This window comes from Ahaetulla prasina, chromosome 1, assembly GCF_028640845.1.
Source record: "Ahaetulla prasina isolate Xishuangbanna chromosome 1, ASM2864084v1, whole genome shotgun sequence".
NCBI classification, from domain to species: Eukaryota; Metazoa; Chordata; class Lepidosauria; order Squamata; family Colubridae; genus Ahaetulla; species Ahaetulla prasina.
The window spans coordinates 364,237,637-364,258,935 of record NC_080539.1 but is presented as its reverse complement, the minus strand read 5'-3'; the positions used below and the strand labels follow the sequence as shown (position 1 = coordinate 364,258,935).

Below are 21,299 nucleotides of genomic sequence, written 5' to 3'. Positions count from 1 at the left end.
TACTTATTGCCTTGTTATTCAGTTAACGGGTTAATAAAGAAGCACATATATTCCTATATTATATATTTGTTCTTTTTCAATAGTTTTGAAAAATAAAGCCAAGTTGTTGTTTAAACTGTTCAGTGGTGGCCGTGGTGGCTCAGGCTGTAAGATAGCCTGTTATTAAAACACAGCTGCCTGCAATTACTGCAGGCTCGAGTCCCACCAGGCCAAGGTTGACTCAGCCTTCCATCCTTTATAAGGTAGGTAAAATGAGGGCCCAGATTGTTGGGGGGGCAATAAGTTGACTTTGTAAATATACAAATAGAATGAGACTATTGCCTTACATACTGTAAGCCGCCCTGAGTCTTCGGAGAAGGGCGGGATATAAATGTAAATAAATTTTAAAAAAAAGTCATGTCCGACTCTTGGCGACTTTATAGGCAAGTGCTCTCCATACTGCCTTGTCAAGCACAGCTTCTTTCAGTTGTTGGATATTCATCTTTGTATCAGTTTTGTTGTTATCAAGCCAGTGTGTTCTTTGCTTGCCCCTTCTTGTTCCATTAACCACTCCTAGCACCATTGACTTCTTCATTGTACAATGAATTTGCATGCATAACATAACCAAGTAAATCAGATGTAATCTTGAGATTTGGGTTTCTATGGTTTTATACATCATTAAGTATTAAATTTGTACCCTATGACTATCATTAAGTGTTGTAAGTGTTGTACCTTGATGAAGGTATCTTTTCTTTTATGCACACTGAGAGAAGATGCACCAAGACAAATTCCTTGTGTGTCCAATCACACTTGGCCAATAAAAAATTCTATTCTATTCTATTTGATTTGATTTGATTTGATTCGATTTTATACAATTCAGCACCTCTCTGTTACTTGCTCTGGCTGGCTGTGGTATACACAATAATTTATGCCAGTACCATACTCAAAGTTGAGCACAGGTAGTCCTTGACTTACAACAATTCACTTAGCGACTGTTCAAAGTCATCACAGTACTAAGAAAAGTGACTTTTTTTCACACTTATGACCACTGCAGAATCAACATGGTCATGTGATCAAAACTCAGACGCTTGGTAACTGGCTCATATTTATGACGGTTGCAGTGTTCCAGGGTCATGGGATCACCTTTTGCGACCTTCTGACAAGTAAAATCAATGGGGAAGCCAGATTCACTTAAGAAGTCATGTTACTACCCTAACGAATGTAGTGATTCACTTAACGACTGTTGCATGAAAAGTTGTGAAATGGGGCAAAATTCACTTAACAGCTGTCCCGCCTAGCAACAGCAGTTTGGTCTCAATTATAATTTAGTCAAGGACTACCTGTATAACTAGTTTTCTCTGAGATCCAATGTATAACTACTGTATGTATTTTATTTTACACATCTAAGCACTTTTTTTTTTCTGAGATCAGATACATAGATAGATCTTGCCAAACTCTCAAAGGGGTCCAAGGAACTAAGACCCCTTGAGGGCAGATTACCTTCCTCAGTTACTCTTTTCCTGTCCTCTTTTGCCTTCACAGAAGAATTTCTCTCCAACCTCAACCACTACGAGATTGCCTTCCCCATCCAGGTGGATCAGAATGGTGACTTCCTCAGTTTTGACATAAAAAGCCATCGGAAATGGAGGTCCCGCCGGAGTGCAGGCCACCCTTCCTACGACACGCCTGAACAGCACGTGTTCTACAAGGTCTCTGCCCACCGGACCCAATTCCTTCTCAACTTGACGTTGCACACCAACTTGCTGGCGAGGCGCTTTCGAGTGGAGTATTGGAAAAGAGGCGGAGTAGACTACCAACATGAGTTCTATGAAGATTGTCACTATGCTGGTCATTTACAAGATGAGTATCTGAACTCAAAAGTTGCTATCAGTAATTGTAACGGTCTGGTAAGTGTCTTGTTTTCTTCCTAACTTCTGGTGGGATTCACAACAACAACCATTTGCTAGTCATTTTGAACAACATTTTTGTCCGGCTCCAAAAGAAATGCTGAATGACTTCAAAGCGACGGGTTCTTATCAAATGGAAGAAATTGTAGTTCATTACAAACATAACCTTACAGATAGTCCTTGATTTACAACCCATTTTGTAAGTCCTTGACTTACAACCACTTACAACCAGTAGTGAATGCTCCAACATTGGAAGTTTTTAAGAAGAGATTGGACAACCATTTGTCTGAAATGGTGTATGGTTTCCTGCCTAAGCAGGGGGCTGGACTAGAAGATCTCCAAGGTCCCTTCTAATTCTGCTTTTATGTTCTGTTCTGTTCTGTTCTGTTCTGTTCTGTTCTGTTCTGTTCTATTCCATTCCATTCTATTCCATTCCATTCCATTCCATTCCATTCCATTCCATTCCATTCATTGAGCAACTGCTCAAAGTTGCTGTTCAAACTGTTACAACTAGTCCTCACACTTACAACTGTCACAATATCCCCATGGTCATGTGATCAAAATTTGGCCACTTGGTAACCAGAATTTAAGCCCTTAACTGTGGCCAGAAGGTCATAAAATGGGCCCAAACTCACTTCAGTTTCTTGCTTTGGGGCCTTAAGTCAAGGACTACCTGTAAAAAAACTGACAGTCTGGTGATTTGCCTGCAGGAAGGGGAGAGTGTGGTTAAATTCTTTGTTCTTCCAAAAATGTCTATAAGCAATCTGCAACTGTGATGTCTATTTGCAAACCATACTAGTAGGGGATGAAATAGCAGCAAAACATTTGCCAGAAGAAAAGGGTCAAAGGTAAAATTGCCAGATTCCTTCTGCAAAAATCCAGCGGCTCAGCAGATGACGGCAAAGAGTTAGTTTTCTGCATCTCTTTGCCGCCCCCTGGCTGCGATCCATATTTTTGCCACCCCAGATCCGGTAACAAAAGTGACCTCTCCTTCCTCCCAGACTTCAGGCTGCTCAGTTGCTCCACCATCAAAGCAAATGCCTGCCGAGTCCTCATTTTTAACATTGCTCAAACTGCTTCATTGCCAAACGGCTCCTACCATTAGGAAGTTTCTTCTCATGTTTAGCTAAAGTGCCCTTGATTGCCAAATCCCACCCATTTGTTTAAATTCCTAATGCAGCGGTTCCATTTCGGAAATGAGGCCAGGTAATTTGAAGAGAATTTTATAAGCGTCCCTCGGAGCCTCTGTTCTTTACATCCCGCCCCCTCCCCACCATACCACAAACACACATGCCCCAACTGTTGCACTCCACGCCAGGAGTTTTCTTCCCCCTTCCCAGCTGCCTTCATCAACTGATCCTTGAGTTTCTGGCAACTTCCCGCCAAACTATCCTCACACTACCTCGCTTGTGTTTGGAATGATGGCCTCTCGCCAAGAGCTACAAAGCTTTCATAGGAAGCGAGAAACCACTGCTGGCCCATCACACCCCCTCGCAGGGCAGCTGAAGTTGAATGCTTAGCTGCAAGCACACAAGAGCAATTCAGGGTTTGTTGTGGTGAGGTTGGCAGAAGCTGGGGTGGGGGGGTGTTTCAAAAGATCAACCGCTATTTAAATTTGCTAAATTTCTTAAGAACTGCTTTTAGAAGGAAAATAACACCCTTGCTATTCTCTTATACTTTTTGTTGTTGTTGTTGTTCTGCAATTATCTCAAATTAAAGCAGAGCTACAGAAATTTGTAAGAGATAAGGAATGTGGGTATAAGAGCCTTTGATATACAAGAACTCTTGACAGTACAGTCTGTCCTTGACCTATATCCAGAGATGGTTTTCAGCCGGTTCGGACCGATTTGACCGAACCAGTAGCGGAAATTTTGGTTGGGACTGCCCACCCACCCCAGCTCTGTGCCGTCCTATTTAGGCATGTTTTAGAGGCCGGGCACATGCGCGGAAGGTGCGCCCGTGAGCAAAGCGCATGCACGGAAGGCTGGGCGCTTGTGCGGAAGGCGAGCATGCATGCGCACGGCGAACCAGTAGTAACATATTCTGAAACCCACCACTGCTTACATCCATTTGTTTAGTGACTGTTCAAAGTTAACTTTAAAAGGGACTTATGACCAGTCCTCACACTAACAATAGTTACAGCACCTCCACGATCACGTGATCAAAACTTGGGCATTTGACAATTGGTATGTATTTGCAATGGGGTCACGTGATTGCCTCTTGCAACCTTCCCAACCGGCTTTCAAAGCAGCGAAATCAGTGAAGAAAGCCAGATTTGCTGAACAAATGCAACAATTTGCTTAACATCCGAGGCAAAAATGGTCATAAAGTCAGGTGCGATTCACTTAATAACCACCTTGTTTAGCAATGGAAATTCTGGTTCTGGTTCTCAGCTGAAATAGAAATAATAGAGGAAGGGAGGCTAGTAGTAAACAGAGCCACCTCACTTGTTCACCCATCCCCTGGGGTTCCCAGGTCTGCTGTCATAACCAGGTCTTGAGGGACTTTTGCAAGCTTAGAAGCAATGAGGCCATCCTCACTTGAGAGGGGAGAAGATGTCATAACAGAAAAGGCCACTTAGTGCCCACCAGAAGTAGCTCTTTAGACAAGAGAACCCATAACATGCCCACTCTGGATAGGAACATCTCGCCATGGCCAACTTGACACAGGACAACTCAGCAAACACGAAAGTTAAATTAATTTCGACTGAACTGTGGCCAATAATAATGAAATAATAATAATAATAATAATAATAATAATAATAATAATAACAACAACAACAACAACAACAACAACAACAATAATAATAATAATAACAACAACAACAATAACAACAACAACAGAGTTGGAAGGGACCTTGGAGGTCTTCTAGTCCAACCCCCTGACCAGGCAGGAAACCCTACACCACTTCAGACAAATAGTTATCCAACATTTTCTTAAAAATCTCTGGTGTTGGAGCATTCACAACTTCTGCAGGCAAGTTGTTCCACTTATTAATTGTTCTAACTGTCAGGAAATTTCTCCTTAGTTCTAGGTTGCTTCTCTCCTTGATTAATTTCCACCCATTGCTTCTTGTCCTGCCCTCAGGTGCTTTGGAGAATAGCTTGACTCCCTCAGAGATATTGGAACACTGCTATCATGTCTCCCCTAGTCCTTCTTTTCATTAAACTAGACATACCCAGTTCCTGCAACCGTTCTTCATATGTTTTAGCCTCCAGTCCCCTAATCATCTTCGTTGCTCTTCTCTGCACTCTTTCTAGAGTCTCAACATCTTTTTTACATCGTGGCGACCAAAACTGAATGCAAAATAAAGAAGTCAATCCAGAAATACAAAAGTTACAATAATTTCAATGAAAACGTGGTCACTAATAATAAAAGTAACTGAATGAACTGATTAATGCAGCATTGAATTGTCCCATGGCAAGTAACCGTGTGATGAGTTGGCTGTGGCAAGTTTGCTATGGTGAATTGGCTGTAGTGAGTTGGCTGCAGCGAGTTGGCTGAGTCAAGTTGTCCCAGACCCTGTTCTCACTCTGTTGGATCGGGTAGGACAGGGGGATGAAATCAGGGCAAGGTGCTTCCTTAAATTACCATACCCGGTCTCATAACCTGATATGTGTTACAGATTTATTCCAAATACATTCATCTTTTAATTAGGTTATATAATTTCATAGGTGCTCAGGATGCTTGTTGTTTGTTCCTTGAATAGAATAGAATAGGATAGAATTGAATTGAATTGAATTCTTTATTGGCCAAGTGTAGATTGGACACACAAGGAATTTGTCTTGGTGCATATGCTCTCAGTGTACATAAAAGAAAAGATACATTCATCAAGAATCATAAGGTACAATACTTAATGATAGTCATAGGCTACAAATAAGCAATCAGGGAACAATATCAATATAAATCGCAAGGATACAAGCAACAAGGTTACAGTCATACAGTCAAAATGTTGTTTTAATTTTATATATTTTATATTTGTTTGCTTTAATCTTGTCGTACCATTACAGTTGCAAGCTGTTTGTAGGTGTGAGAACAAAGAATTTACTGTACTTTTCAGAGTATAAGACGCACATCCCCCCTACCCCATAAAAGAGGATGAAAATGTTGGTGCATTTTATACATCGAATACAGCCATTTTTGGCCTCCCGAAGCCCCACCCTGCACATCCCGTTTTTGCGAAAAATGGGCCCGTTTTTCACAAAAACAGGCTACGCAAAGTCTTTGGGAGGCCTGCAGAGTGTTCCTGTGGGTTGAGGAGCGCAAAAACGCTCCCTTTTTTGCAAAAAAATAGGCAAAAAATGGACCCGCTTTTCCCAAAAAGGTGAGTACAGAGGGTTTGGGAGGCCTGCAGAGTGCTCCAGGGGGCCGGGGAGGGCAAAAACTTTTTTTCTCTTACTTACCTCTTCGAAATTTTGGTGCGTCTTATACACTGGTGCGTCTTATAGTTCGAAAAATATAGTACTCATATTTACCCATGAGAAAAAAATACTATCCTCTACCTCAGTTGCTTTTTCATTTTAGTTATTTATTAGATTTTTATCCCGCCTTTATTACTTTATAAGTAACTGAAACATACATAATACTCCTTCCTCTTCTTATTTTCCCCACAACAACAACAACCCTGTGAAGTGGGTTGGGCTGAGAGAGAGGGATTAGCAGGACTAGAACTCACTGTCTCCTGGTTTCTAAGCCTAATTCTTTAATCACTAATGAAATGGGCTTTTTTTTAAACTGGAAAGGAAGTGGTACTTTGAACTAACCATTACAAATGTATGGTTAATGCAAAATGGTATTTCAAAGAATGAGCCCTTCCTTATGTACCTATCAGCTGGATACCCATGCTTTGCTAGGAAACGATCTGATGGGGCTTGATAGATCGACACTTAAAGCTTGAAAATTAATGAGTAGTTGTACTATTTCATTAGAGATGGTAAAGTAAGTTTCTGTTACAGATGAAGACATTATTGTAAGCGTAACAACAATGAAATAGATGGGCTTAAGCCCTTTAATCCCAGCAGCAACCGTGGCTTTTTTGTCTACGTAGCCAGGCTAATAAGTTGCATAGCATAGACTTTCCATTTGTCCCTCAGATGAATTGCTCAGGACCTCCCTGTAAACAACATTCCTAGTTTTGTGGTCTGGCTGGAGGATGACCAGGCTGTCAGGTGAACTGACTCTGGAGCACACCAGATACAACTGGCCATGGGAGAAACGGTCACTCCTCAGATGCACACCAGCCACTTTCAAAGTCTGTCCCTGTGCCTTATTGATAGTGATGGCGTAGCAAACCTTAATGGGAAATTGTATATCAGTGGTAGTCAACCTGGTCCCTACTGCCCACTAGTGGGCGTTCCAGCTTTCATGGTGGCAGTAGTGGTTTTGTGTGATACTGAAGCACTTTCCTTTTTTTTAATTTAATTGACTTTTTAAAAAATTTTCATAGCATTATTTAAAAACATTTTCATTAGGTTTTCATAAAATTCCCCGTGACAATTTAAATTTCTGAAAATATACTATTTGTATCGCCTACGCATAAGTTTAGTTCATGTTACGTAAGTAAAACTAAATGGCGCTATAGTGTGACCGCAAACAAAAGAACCTCGTCCCAGAATAGCTTGCGCATCTCCCCCCACCCCATCCAGCTGTAACAGACAAGCAGAGCTGGTAGCTGGCGCCCCCCCCAAACCCAATCCACGATGCGTGAGAGGCATGCGCAGACGATGATACATGGCGCATTACTGTGGAACCGGTGGGCGGTTAGAAAATTTTACTATTAACAGAGATACAAAAGTGGGTGGTAGGTATAAAAAGGCTACCCCTGTTGTAGATGTTTGAACTCGAAGTGGTAGTCTGATGGGATCAGAGGAATTCGGGGTATGAAAACGGCTTCTCCCTGATTGACGCCTGTGAAAATCGTGGCTTTGATTGCATGTTTGTACAGAGTTTCCACCTGAAGCCTGGTGCCATTGCACAGTATCGGAGGGGTTAGATTGTGTAACAACATGATTGGAGCGCCAGCCTTGAGGTAGAGGACATGAGGTGGTTATCCTGGTGGGTTGAGTGTGTGCAAGAACTCCACAGGGTAATGTACAGCATCCCCGATCTCCGTTACTGAGTCCACAGATTTATACTTCATATGCTCAGTGGACAACTTTTCCAGCAGAAAGTTGTTGATGCTGTTAGCTGAGTCATTTGTTGAGAGTGAAAATAGCTCTTTCCCTCAGTCATGAACCGCAATCCACTCCAGCCTGATGAATGTTGGGGTATATTCTATCAGTCAAGCTGATCAGATCTGTCACAACATCGCAAAGATTACTCGGAATAGTTATTCTTCCCTCCTCTTCCAAAAGCTTGCCATCACCAATATCAAGCAATAATTTAGAAAACTCTTCTGCCCTCAAATCACGTTGAAGGTGGACATGCATGTTAACTGTCAAGGTCAGGACTTTGACTTTAGGCCATAAGATGGATGACTTGAGACAGGCCTTGACTTCATCTGAACGTGTCCCTCATGGCACAACAGGCAAAGTCTCTGAAGTCACCAGCCAAAAGCATCGTAACTCCACCTATAAGACGGTTGCTGTCCCTAATGTCCTAGAGCGTCCTGTTTACAGCCTCAAGACCTCCTTCGTGAGTCATGGTACACTCATGTTTGGCTTCTCGAAGCACCTGAGCCATGTCACTCTGCTTAGAGATGTTACAAAGTGCAGACTCAGAATGATTCAGGTTGAGAGGTAACTTGAAGGCAGAGTGAGCCGTCTCGCCTCCGTCAATCAAGGTAGCTGCAATTCCTGAGGAAGCAACAGCTAGGGCGATATTCCTTCTGCTTCTAATTTTGGCCAGCAAGAGATTGATCAAGGACGTTTTGCCAGTGGCACCAGGAGCGTCAAGAAAGAACAAGAAGCCCAGAATCAGAAGCAATACTGTCCATTATTTTATCGTAGGCTTTCCTCTGTTCTTGATTTACTTTTGGAGCATTCACAGCAACTGCTTCTGTCAGCTGAATGGTATTATAAGACAGTTCACTCAAGTATTGACGGTTGCTGACAGTGGCTCTTTGCTCTCGTGAAGGTGGTGGAAATCCCAACTGCAGGAGTGTTTTACCCGACATGGATATGACAATATCCTCAAGAAGGATAAGGCATTGGTTGTAAACAATTTGGAGGACCAGTTAGGCATCTCCACACTCTCTCTTCATTAGCCTTCTAAGATCTTCCGCAAGACTGTCTCTGTATTTCTCCCACAATTTTAGGGGGTCTGCAACTTGGCAGAAAACCAACATGATGGCAAATAGCTGACGGAGTTTGTTAGGAAAGTCAGAGGCTTCTTCCAGAGTGCGGTCCCAGTGAGCATCGTCCTTCAGCAAGCCAATTGCACTGCACGCTGCTTGAAATGTTGGTTGAAGTACCCCTGCCACAGTTTTTAGGGCAGTAAATGACATTGGGCCATGGATCTCGTGCAAGAGGAGGCGTAGGTAGTAGCACTCAAGCATTACTGGGATGGACGGTGTACAGTCTACCCAAAACCTGATTTTTCCTCACCCCCAGATAACCTGATACAGGCTTCCCTTGTTTCCTCCTGCAGAACTGGTTGCCTTTCCATATGTAGTAAGTTGGAACTTCGCAATATAAAAGGGTCCTTGGGAAAGCATCAACTTTGCCCACCTCAAAAAAGGCCAGAAGTATTGTTTTTGGAGGGTTATTGATCCTCTCAACAACATTGTCCTAAGTAAAATAAACTCTCTGGCCATTTTCGAGTTGTACGGCAAGGTGCATAACAGGAGGAAACCTTTCATGAATAGGGAAGCAGAGAATGCGCCAGACTGCCTAAGAGCTGCTGATGTATCGTCTTGCCTTGTACCTCGTCACCTTGTCCACATCTTCAATGGTGAACGCTGCCTGGTCAGACCCTTTGTTAATATACTTGCAGATGTATTTTATGGATTTAACTGAATTGCGGGACTCAACATTTATATGAGCTGAGAAGGTGCGAGACAGGATGGGGTTGTATGGCACCACCCAGCGATGGTCAAGATCAAGTCCAATGATGTTGGCAGTGAAGCCACTGTCTGCCGGGGACTGTCTGCGATACTGAGGATAGCCGTCCTCTCCGGTTTGAGTTTCCTTCAAAAAGAGCCAGGGGTACTTCTTGTTGCAGGTGCCATCCACCATGCAGGGTGAGTTCCTGTTGAGGGGTCCACATGGGCCATGGGTCATTGTCGTCTTGATAATGTCATGGAGAGCTAGGTCTAGGTCGGGATCAGATACCTCAGCACTTATAACTTTGTCAGTGGACTCTGGTCTTCTCTTCTAGCCACAGAAGAATATGAATGTGGGGGAGTCCACGTTTCTGCCATTCCACGGAGTACATGTGACATCTAGTATTTCCAAAGATGCAACCTTTAGTGAAGAGCTTCATGATATGTTTTACTTTCACATGAAAAACCCTTGCTACTAAGTCATGTCTAGCGTGAGATTTTTGTCCATGTTTCAAGATCTGTATAATTTCTGGCCATTTCGGATTGCAAGTAAAGGTAATGAACAGATCCGGGCATCTGAAATGGCACATATACGTCATCACATCTTGAATTTGCTCATGCATGTAGCGGGGTCCTCCAGTGAAAGAAGACGGCAACACAAGCATCTTGCCAAGCTATGATAAGTGGCTGTCAGTTCTTATCATGGCATCCTTCAGGTGCACATTCTCCTCACTTCTCAGTTTTTTCTACGAATCCAATTGTCTTTCACTCTCAATTTTTGCATACATATCAACCAGAAATTGATTGAGAAGGTTGCGGAACAGCAGTAGGTAGCGTTCTTCACCATCACTCTCCATTATCCTGTAGCTGTAAAAGGCAGCAGCAGACACGGTCTTCTTGAGAGGAACCTTGGTGTTTGGGTCGCACTGAGGTATATTGATATAATAGCCATCTTCTCCACGGCAGAACATCAGAGGATACAGGAGTGTGCCATAGGCATGGTGCATCTCACTGATTCGTAACAGGACAATATCTCTCTTCTCAAAATCCTGGCCGACAACGAGAACAGCCACTTCTGTAGTCGTAGGGGCATTAAAACGACCTCGGTGCTCTCCATGAAGGCTTCCTATCGGCGTTAATCACCACTTGGAAGTCCTTGTGGCCCTTAGGAACAGAATCAACAGCAGCCTTAAGTTCCAGAATATACTTGTTGTGTTCATGCAGCAATTTCTGCAGTTGGTTAACCAGTTGTAGATTCACGTCTGGATAGATTCCACAACGGCTGTCCCTCTCATTGTCATCATCACCCACAAAGTATATCTGGAGAAATGAAGGCTGCTGTTGAGGCCCCGCCATGATGCTCCCTATCCTGTGGTAGACCTGCCCCTGCACTTTGAATGTTGGCATCAAATTTCCCTCCTTCACCTCTCTGGCTCCAAAAGACGTCATTTGGAAGCATCCATTGTACTTCCAGACAGCAGAAAGAAAATGCTTTGCCATTGGATGCTGATGGGTGGGAAGGCTGTGTAAGGGTTCAGGGGAGGGCTGAAGGGGAGGGAAGTGGACTTTACCGCCACTGCAGCACGTCCCAGGACTCTCATCCTGCCATTTTAGAGCGTGGCACCAGGCACAGGGTAAGATCAACAACTTGTCCCTGGAGTAATCAATCTGAGGTTCATATTTAAAACCAGAAAAATACTTATTAGTCCAAGGCATTGATCTCATTTGTGACTGATTAACATAAGGGTTATTAGAGCTATGCTTTTTAACAGCCTGTCCACTGAGTTGGGGCTGAGTTTGACGATACTTGTGTACAGTTTCCCTTACTTGCGTTTTCCTAATCGCATCTGTAAATCTTTTTCTGCGTTTTTTTGCCTCTTTTCCCCTTAACTGGTGTTACAGTAGAAGGTACAGATTCATCTGAACTGAGGAGGAAAATAAGGATGGGGGGAATCTGCGTCTGCCTGCTAGCATCCATCCGTATTCATCTGGCTAGCATCCTGTCAGTGTGTGAGAGAGTTGAGGGGTGTTTATTTGCAGTATTTGCTGCGTGAGCAAGAAGGAGACAGGAAGGAGGCTGGGCGTAGCTTAGCTCAACTGTTCTGTAGTAAAGCTGCTTGCTGCTGTGAAAGTAAAACTGAAACTGAAACTCCTCCTCTGCTTGTGTTTTGCATTTGGAACAGAATTCTTTTGAGGTGGGGAGGGGGAGTAGAACTCCTTAGCATCAGAGGGCTGTTTGGAAAGTGAAACAGTATTTGCTGTGTGAGCAAGAAGGAGACAGGAAGGAGGCTGGGCCTCTCTTAGCTCAAGTGTTCTGTATTAAAGCTGCTTCCTGCTGTGAAAGTGAAACTGAAAGTGAAACTCTTCTGCTTGTGTTTTGTATTTGGAACAGATTTCTTTTCAGGTAGGGAGGTGGAGAAGAACTCCTTAGCATCAGAGCATGTTAATAATAATATAGGAACTATTAATGCTCTGATGGTCATTTCAAAAAATCCTTTCTTAGCGAGCACCTAGAAGCCAAGATTTCAAGATTTGTAGGCTTTACGGTTCTGGAGATTTCATGATTAATGCGTGAGTGGTTTTCGCTTTTATATATAGATTCAGGCCTTTAAGCCTTTCCAGATGTTTTTTTTTTGTAATACCTACCCCCTCCCCAAAAATCAGACTGAAGTTGAGAAAGCCATCTAAGCTGTAAGACCTTGATGAGCTAATTCTCTGCCATCATATCTGGTATACAATTCATGTCCCTTTTCTCTCTAGATTTTTGCTTTCTCAATTTTCTTCCCTGTCAACAGAGTGCTGGACTGACACTGGAAGACGGGTTCAAATCGTCTATCTGCTGTAGAAGCTTATTTGGTGACCTTGGACAGTCTTTTCTGTCCCCAGCTTATTTCATAAGAGTGTTGTTGTGGGGGGAAATAAGATGAGGGAGTATCACATAGATACATATCCTGCCCTGAGCAGGCAAAACAATCTAAAAAGATAACCAAATCAACATCTCGAAATCACCCCACTTACAGAAAGTGGGAGAACAGAGACATTAGACTGAATCTATTAATTGTAAAGGGACGTGATGGCTCATTGGCTAAGATGCTGAACTAGTTGATCGAAAGGTCGACAGTTCAGCGGTTTGAATCCCTAGTGCTGCATAATGGGGTGAGCTCCCGTTACTTGTCGCAGCTTCTCCCAACTTAGCAGTTAGAAAGCACATAAAAAATGCAAGTAGAAAAATAGGGACAACCTTTCGTGGGAAGGTAATAGCGTTCTGTGAGCCTTTGGTGTTTAGTCATGCCAGCCACATGACCACGGAGACGTCTTCGGACAGTGCTGGCTCTTCAGCTTTGAAATGGAGATGAGCACCACCCCCTAGAGTTGGGAACGACTAGCACACATATGTACAAGGGGAACCTTTACCTTTACCTATTAATTGTATTATCTCAAAGGCGGTTTTTTCCAAAAGGTAACTGGACTTTCTCTGTTTTTTCCCTGAAGAGGAAGGTTTTGCTTCTCACCCAAGAAGCTTCTTCAGTTCTAAGAGCCAGATCTTCAGTCAGAACTGAAGAAGCTTCTTGGATGAGAAGCAAAATGTCTTCAAGGGGAAAAAAACCCAAAGAAAGTCCAGTTGCCTCTTGGAAAAAGCACCTTTCGGACAACCATGAATTGGATGAGTTGAGAATCTCCATAGATATTAATTGTGTCCTTTTTATTGAATGCAAGCATGCAGTTTCCTGCCTCTCTTTGTTCCAGCATGGTGTGATTATTGCAGAAGATGATGAGTATTTTATTGAACCCCTGACACTTGGGGACAATATCAGTGAGGAACAAGGAAGAGAAGGAAGCCCTCATGTGATCTACAAACGATCATCTCTCCAGCACCCACATATGGACACAGCTTGTGGTGTGTTAGGTAGGAGCTCTATTTGACTGTATTTGATGAAGGAATGTCTTATTGTTATTTCTATTTCTATTCTAAACTATTCTCCAAAGCACCTGAGGGCAGGACAAGAAGCAATGGGTGGAAACTAATCAAGGAGAGAAGCAACTTGGAATTAAGGAGAAATTTCCTGACAGTTAGAACAATTAATAAGTGGAACAACTTGCCTGCAGAAGTTGTAAATGCTCCAACACTGGAAGTTTTTAAGAAGATGTTGGATAACCATTTGTCTGAAGTGGTGTAGGGTTTCCTGCCTAAGCAGGGGGTTGGACTAGAAGACCTCGAAGGTCCCTTCCAACTCTGTTATTATTATAAAATACTATTATATTTTTATATTTAGAATAAACAAGTTTCTAGCCCTCACGCTTCTTCTTTTTTTAAATGTGCTTTAAAGGACATTTGGATGCTTATTATCTGAAATTACATAGAGAGAGAACTAAGACTTAAGGGAGGGGGGAAGTTCTTGGAACATTCTTATATTTTCTACCCTTCCTATGATGAGCAAAGCCCACAAAAATTATGCAAAGTGAGAGAGGCTGAGGGCAACAGAAGGTTATTATCAACATGTAAGACTGTTATCCAAGTTCCTATTGGCAACCACAAAGCCACACTTATTTTTTTTTCTTTGCATTAAATTCAGGGTAGTTAATAGGCTGGATTAGATGAAATGTAGGAGACACCACAAATGTCAATAACATTAAGGCAGAAACTTTAAAAGCCATCCAGCTAGTTTTAAAATGTTTTACTCCAGCAGACATTTGGTTTGAGGATGTAGTTGTGGATTTGAAACACGGCCAGGGAGAAGGGAAAAAGACAAATACCACCTCTCTAAATTATGGAATTCATGGGATTAGATTCCCAGTTTCCGGAAGGAGGAGAAGAGAGCGAGCCAGCTGACCTTGGATGTCTGACATTTTTTTTCACATTAAAGCTGCCAAGCTTACTCTTTGTGTATTGATACTGCGTTATATTCCCCGGCTGAAAAAGAGGGAAAAAATCTGTTTCCAATTTGTTTCTTGGAAAACAAGAACTACTGGACAAATGTAATCTTGGAACAAGAAATGGGCACTTTGCGTTCAAGTCCTTACCATCAAACACCGCCTTCCTTGCCCCCCTCCATTCCAGATTTGGTTTTACTGTTGATGTTTCATGCAAAATCCAACATCTGTGCCTCTTTCTGAATAATAATGGCTAATCCAGATAGGCCAAAGGAAGTCTGTGTCAGAATTCCAAGTGACACCCCCAACCGAATAAGGCTCCGAGGCAGGCATTCCCTCAAAGTTCCATTTTATTAGAGATGTCATATTGGCACATCTGGGAAAACCCAAATCTGAAAGTCTTGCAGGTTTTCCCCACCCAAAGGAAAGTCAAAGTCCTTTCCCCTGCACCTACATGTCCATCACGTGGTCCAATCAATCCACCATCCCAACTGGAGCAGTGGTGGGACTTAACTTAACAACCGGTCTCTGGCTGGGTAGGCGTGGCCGGTTGGTCATGTGACTGGATGGGTGACGTCACTCATCACACCCAGCCCCGCCTTCCAGCCACTCCCCTCAAAGGCAGAGGTAGGATTTAGCCGGTTCGGGCTAATCCCACCACTGCTGGCCCCACCTCTGTCCATTTTTCAGCCTGTTTTTTTGGCTGTTTTTGGGACAGTTTTCAGGCTGGTTTTGGGGCCATTTTCAGGCTGGTTTTTGGCCGGTATTCCGACTGTTTTCCAGGCTGTTTTTGGCCTGGAAAACAGCCCGAAAACCAAGCGGGAGCGGGGCCAGCCAGTGGTAGGATTCGCCGGTTTGCTGTACTGCGCAGAATCTTAACAATCAGTTTGCCCAAACCGGTGCCAACCAGCAGCAGACCACCTATGAACTGGAAATTTTTCCCAGTCATGCCTCTCCAGGTACAGGGTGAATGTAAGTGACTCCCGGAGGAAAGAATATTGTTGTGGCTATATATCTCTACCCACTCCATGCAACCCCACCCTCCTGCCCTGAAGATCGGAAGAGAAAGATGGCCTCCAGGGCTGACAGTCTGCTTTTGAGGGTGAACAGCAAACCACTTGATTTCTGGTGGCATCTGGAGAAAAGAACATTTAGTTTTTGTGAAGAAAATTATCCCCGGATTTAATCATTTCATTCCTCATTATTTACAGTAACAACTTCTTAGCGATATCTATACTTACATGTTATTTATTATATACTTATCAGATTTGGAAACTGCCCATTTATAGAGGGACTTCAGATGGTACATATACATCTGGGTAAATACAAGTAGTCCTCAACGTACGACCACAATTCAGCCCAAAATTTCTGTTGTTAAGTGAGGCATTTGTTAAGTGAGCTTTGCCCCTTTTTACGACCTTTCTTGCTAGAGTTGTTAAGTGGATCGTGCAACTGTTCAGTTGTTGTTAAATGTACCTGGCTTCCCCATTGACTTTGCTTGTCAGAAGGACGCAAAAGGGGACCACATGATCCCGGGACACTGCAACCGTCATAAATATGAGTCAGTTGCCAAACATCTGAATTTTGATCACATGATCATGGGGATGCTGGTCATAAGTTTGAAAAACGTCACTTTTTTTTAGTGTTATTGTAACTTTGAACGGTCACTAAACAAACTGTTGAAAGTCGAGGACTATCTGTAACATGACCACAGGTCAGCTTTCTTGGGCATATATTAAAACACTAAAATGCCCAGCACATAAATTTTTGGGAGGCCTGAGGGCAGAATGTTTCTTTTTGAAGCTCTCTACTCCTGTATATTACAGATAGTCCTCGACTTATGACCATTTGTTCAGCAGCCGTTACAGCAGCACTGAAGAAAGGGACTTACAACCAGACTATGAAGTTATGGCCATTACGGTGACCCCACGATCATGTGGTCATAGTTTGGTGGCTTGGCAGCCACAGTTATGACTGCAGGGGCCTTTTAACTCCCCCCACCCACCTACCTCTCTGCCCATCTATGCTCTTTTGGCCCCTTGCATTCCACAGCCGTTGCTGCCCTAACTGACCTTCACAATCTTCTTGCTCCCACTGCTGACCAAGCATGCCCTTCCCTTCCCTTCCCTTCCTTTCACAAGGCAGCTGCTGGCTGCATGAGGCTTTCTGCCCCAGGTTATCCACAGCTGTTTCCTTGCAAGACCAGAGGAAGGTGGCCAGCAGCCGCCTCCTGAAAGGCCAGGGCAAGCCCCATTGTCAACAGCTGGAGCAAGAAGACCTGGGGTGGTGGAGTGCAGGTAGTAGGAGCTCTCAGAGTATAGTCAGTGGTGGGGATTCAAATAATTTAACAACTGGTTCTCTGCCCTAATGACCGGCTGGGCGGGTGTGGCCGTGGTGGGTATGGCCAGGGGGTGTGACAGGAAGCAGTCGGCCTCTTGCACCCCCTGGGAGCAAAAACGGGCCCTAGGTGGGGAACGTGCCCCCCACACCTCGTTTTGGGCCTAGGAAGCCTTCCTGCACTTACCTGGGAGCCAAAATGAGGCGTGTGGGGACTCCTAGAAGAGGAGGTGAGGGGCCAGCCAGCAATTTAACTACCGGTTCGTCCAAACCAGCTGAATTCCACCACAGAGTACAGTACAGGGAAGCAAGGACAGCTGGGCTGGAACACCTGGGGTTTCCTGGGGTGGCTGCAGCTTCCTGGGGTGGCTGCTTTGTGCTGGCCTGGGTTGAGGTTGGTTTCACACTGTGAGAGCTTTGCATTGCACTGCAGTTAGAGGATTCTTGCACCTTCAGAGCTGTGGCATGACAAGAAGTCCCTGAGCCACAGGGTGAACCCACAAGGCAAGGTGCAGGGTGGCCAAAGGTAGAGATGAGAGTGAAGATAGGTGAGTGGGGGAGTAGAAAAGGAGGCAGTCTCTTACCTTACTGAGACTTGGGGTTAGGAGGGACCAAGCCTGGAATGACTTGGAGTGGGTTAGGGTTAGGGTTGGGTATTTACCTAACAATCAGAGATCCTTGGTTAACCATAACAACAGGGAATGCCAACATTGCTGCTGTTGAGTGATGCGGTCATGTGACATCATGCTTTATGTCTGTATAGATTAGCAATTGAAATTCTGGTCCCAGTTGTGGTCATAAGTCAAGGACTGCATGTATTTTCTTCTTACTACATCATATCAGTGGAATATTTTCCCTTCCCCTCCCTTCCCTTCCCTTCCTTCCTTTCCCTTCCCTTCCCTTCCCTTTCCCTTTCTTTCCGTTCCTTTCCTTTGAACTCCATTTTATCCAATTGCTTCAATTTTCTTTGTCAAATGATATTAAATAATTTCAACCAGACTTTAACGGGGGCCTGTAGTTATGCTGAGAGGAAAGAGGACGTTCCTATTTTAGGATTCCTTTGGCATTAACCTAAAACCAAGCCACCCACCATGATGGTTTATCGCTGAATTTGTTGAACGCATTCTTTTGGAAGCAATTATAGGCATAAGAAGTCCATTGGTTTTGCTTTACAAAGTATTGGGGAGAGGAAGAAGAGAGAATGCTAAAGACGTCATCGCTGTTCCCCTGCAGATGAGAAGCCATGGAAAGGTAGACCTTGGTGGTTGCGGACACTGAAGCCCTCCCCTTTGAAGACCCTGGGCAACTTTTCTCAAAGGGGACAACTGCCTCTGAAGAGGTCAGTCAGCACTGAGCGTTATGTGGAGACTCTTGTGGTGGCTGATAAGATGATGGTGGGCTACCATGGCCGGCGAGACATAGAGGAATACATCCTGGCTATCATGAATATTGTAAGTATTATAACCAAGAATGCTATGTGGGAAGGTCCTTGGGAGACAGGAGGAGAACCCACAGCTTAGGGGCAGGTTTGTCTCCTAAGATCACTTGTACATACCTTACCATCACACACTACAGGTAGTCCTTGAATTATGACCAGAATTGAGCCCAAAATTTCTGTTGCAAAGCAAGACACTTGTTAAGTGAATTCATAAATCACCTTTTTTTAAAATGCTGTTGCAACTTTGAATGGTCACTAAATGAATTACTGTAAGTAGAGGACTACCTTTATTATCATAATTTTCTACTCCCGTTTTTATGACCTAGTGTTCTCCATAGGTGACTAATCCCGGGCAGCTTCATTTGTGGATATTGATTTCCACAATACCAGGCATTCTCAACTGAGTTCCATTTGGATATGTCAGGGCTACAGCTCCCCAAATTCCTCCCCTAGGTTGGAATTTTGGTAGTTACATGCCAAAGACCTTCAAAAGGCAAAACAACGAGAAAAGCTCATTACAAAGGCTGACATATCCTTCTCACATTCATTCTTTATGCAGCTGAAGGTTTCCAAGTCCCCAGTACTTTCTCAGATCTTCATCATAATAACAATAGCATGTAGACTTATATATATACCGCTTCACAGTGCTATACAACCATCTCTAAGTGGTTTAGAGAGTCAGAATATTGGCCCCAACAATCTGGGTCCTCATTTGACTGACCTCGGAAGGCTGGAAGCCTGAGTCAACCTTGAATCAGTCAGAATCGAACTCCTGACAGTGGGCAGAGTTAGCTTGTAATACTGCATTCTAACCACTGCGCCACCATGGCTTTTCATAGCTAGTAGCCAAAGTTTAGAAGAAAGAGGATACTGCCCAGGACAGTGAAATCTATTGCTGGGCCACAATGGTGCTTAATAGAAACAGAAGACTAACATTTATGAAAAGAGGCGGCTTCTGGGTAGGAGAGCAGATTGGTGGAAGTGAGATATGGTTAACTGCAAAATCTCCCTTAAAGATGCCTCGTTCCTCTACCCCAGGGGTGAAATGTAAAATTTGTTACTACCGGTTCTGTGGCCGTGGCTTGGGGGCGGGGCGTAATGTGACTGGGTGGGCATGGCCAACTTTTTTTTTTACTTTTAAAAGCATTTTTAATCCCAGCTGAGTTGCCTGATCGCCAGAACCCTTTAAAAGCATTTTTTTACAACCTCTTCAGCCAAAGAGCTTGAGAAAAAATGCTTTTAAAAGGTTCAGGCGATCCAGCTGAGCTGCGCGATCATCAGAGCCTTTTTAAAAAAAACTTTTAAAAGCATTGTTTTGGCTGAAGAAAAAAATGCTTTTAAAAGAAAAAAAAAAACCTCTGATGATCACACGGCTCAGCTGGGCATGCGGGGCGGGGGCAGGGATTTTTGCTACCGGTTCTCCGAACCACCCGCCGCCATCGCTACCGGATTGGGCAATCCGGTCCGAACTGGGAGCATTTCACCCCTGCTCTACCCCCATGATGGCAAACCTATGGCACGCGTGCCAGAGGTGGCATACAGCGCCCTCTCTGATGGCATGCGAGCCATCACCCCAGTTCAGCTATGCTGCACATGCGCAGATGCCTCCTGCCAGCCAGCTGGTCTTCACGCATGTGGGAGGTGAGGTGCATGTGGAGGTGCTGTGTGCGCATGCAGGGGGCAAGGGACATGCACTGGGCCACGCGCACATTGCGTTTTGGGAGTTGGTGCGCACTTTGAGCACTCGGTCCGGAAAAGGTTATCCATCACAGCTCTACCCTCTCATTTTAGCTTGAAAAGCTCTTCCGTATTCTGCCAATCCTGCAAAGGATGCTGTTTCTGATCCATCATGATGCTGCATCCATCTTCTTTTTAACACTGGTGTTTCCTTGTTTCCTGGAGGTCAGGTTGCTAAACTTTTCCAAGACTCAAGTTTGGGCAATATCGTGAACATTCTGGTAACCCGCCTTATCCTGCTGACAGAGGACCAGGTAAGGAAGGAATTCCCATAGCAAGGAGTAGTAGTAGATTATTTTAAATATATATCTATACAGTGTTTTGATAAAGACTAGGCATACTACAAAGCAGTGGTGAAATCTGAACCGGTTTACTACCGGTTTGCTGGCTGCGTGCTGGGATTGTCAGAGCCTTTTTTTTTAACTTTTAAAAGCATTTTTTTTTATAATTTATTCGGCTGAATAGGTTGTAAAAAATGCTTTTAAAAGTAAAAAAAAAGGCTCTGACAATTGCGCGGCTCAGTTGGGATCGTCAGAGCCTTTTAAAAGCATTTTTTAAAAGAAGCGGCAAGTGGGGAAGCAAGCGAATGGGCATTGGGTGGGCATGGGCGGGGGGGGGGGGCAGGGATTTTTGCTACTGGTTCTCTGAACCACTCGCCGCCATTGCTACTGGATCCGCCGATCCGGGATCATTTCATCCCTACTACAAAGTAACATTCACTTATTGTACTCCAGGCAGATCATTCATTCAGCATTAGGAATGAAAGATTATTTTGTAGTTGTTCAGTTATTAAGTTGTGTCTGATTCTTTGTGACTCCATGGGCCATCGCATGTCAGGCCCCACTGGTCTCCTGGAGTTGCCCAAAGTCATGTTCTGTGAACATGACAGTTCACAGTAATGACACTATCTAACCCTCTCATCCTCTGCCGTCCTCCCCCTTCTCCTTTTTCCTTCCATCTTTCCCAACATCAGGGTCTTTTCCAATGAATCCTCTCTTCTCATCGGGTGGCCAAAGTATCTGAGCTTCACCTTCAGTATCTGTGCTTC

The 21,299-nt window shown here is 43.9% G+C and overlaps 1 protein-coding gene across 6 annotated transcripts in view; it reads left to right on the top strand.

The window, feature by feature from the left end:
- Positions 1-21,299, top strand: part of ADAMTS10 (ADAM metallopeptidase with thrombospondin type 1 motif 10) — an 86,621-nt gene that overhangs the window by 7,660 nt on the left and 57,662 nt on the right. For all 6 annotated transcript variants that reach the window (XR_009152751.1, XM_058163417.1, XM_058163421.1 and 3 more), the window contains exons 3-6: positions 1,522-1,886; positions 13,615-13,774; positions 18,310-18,527; positions 20,422-20,505. Coding sequence is in view for 5 of the 6 variants with exons in the window: in XM_058163417.1 (XP_058019400.1) it covers positions 1,522-1,886; positions 13,615-13,774; positions 18,310-18,527; positions 20,422-20,505 (827 nt within the window). In the remaining variant the exon portion in view is untranslated. The remainder of the gene's footprint in view (positions 1-1,521; positions 1,887-13,614; positions 13,775-18,309; positions 18,528-20,421; positions 20,506-21,299) is intronic.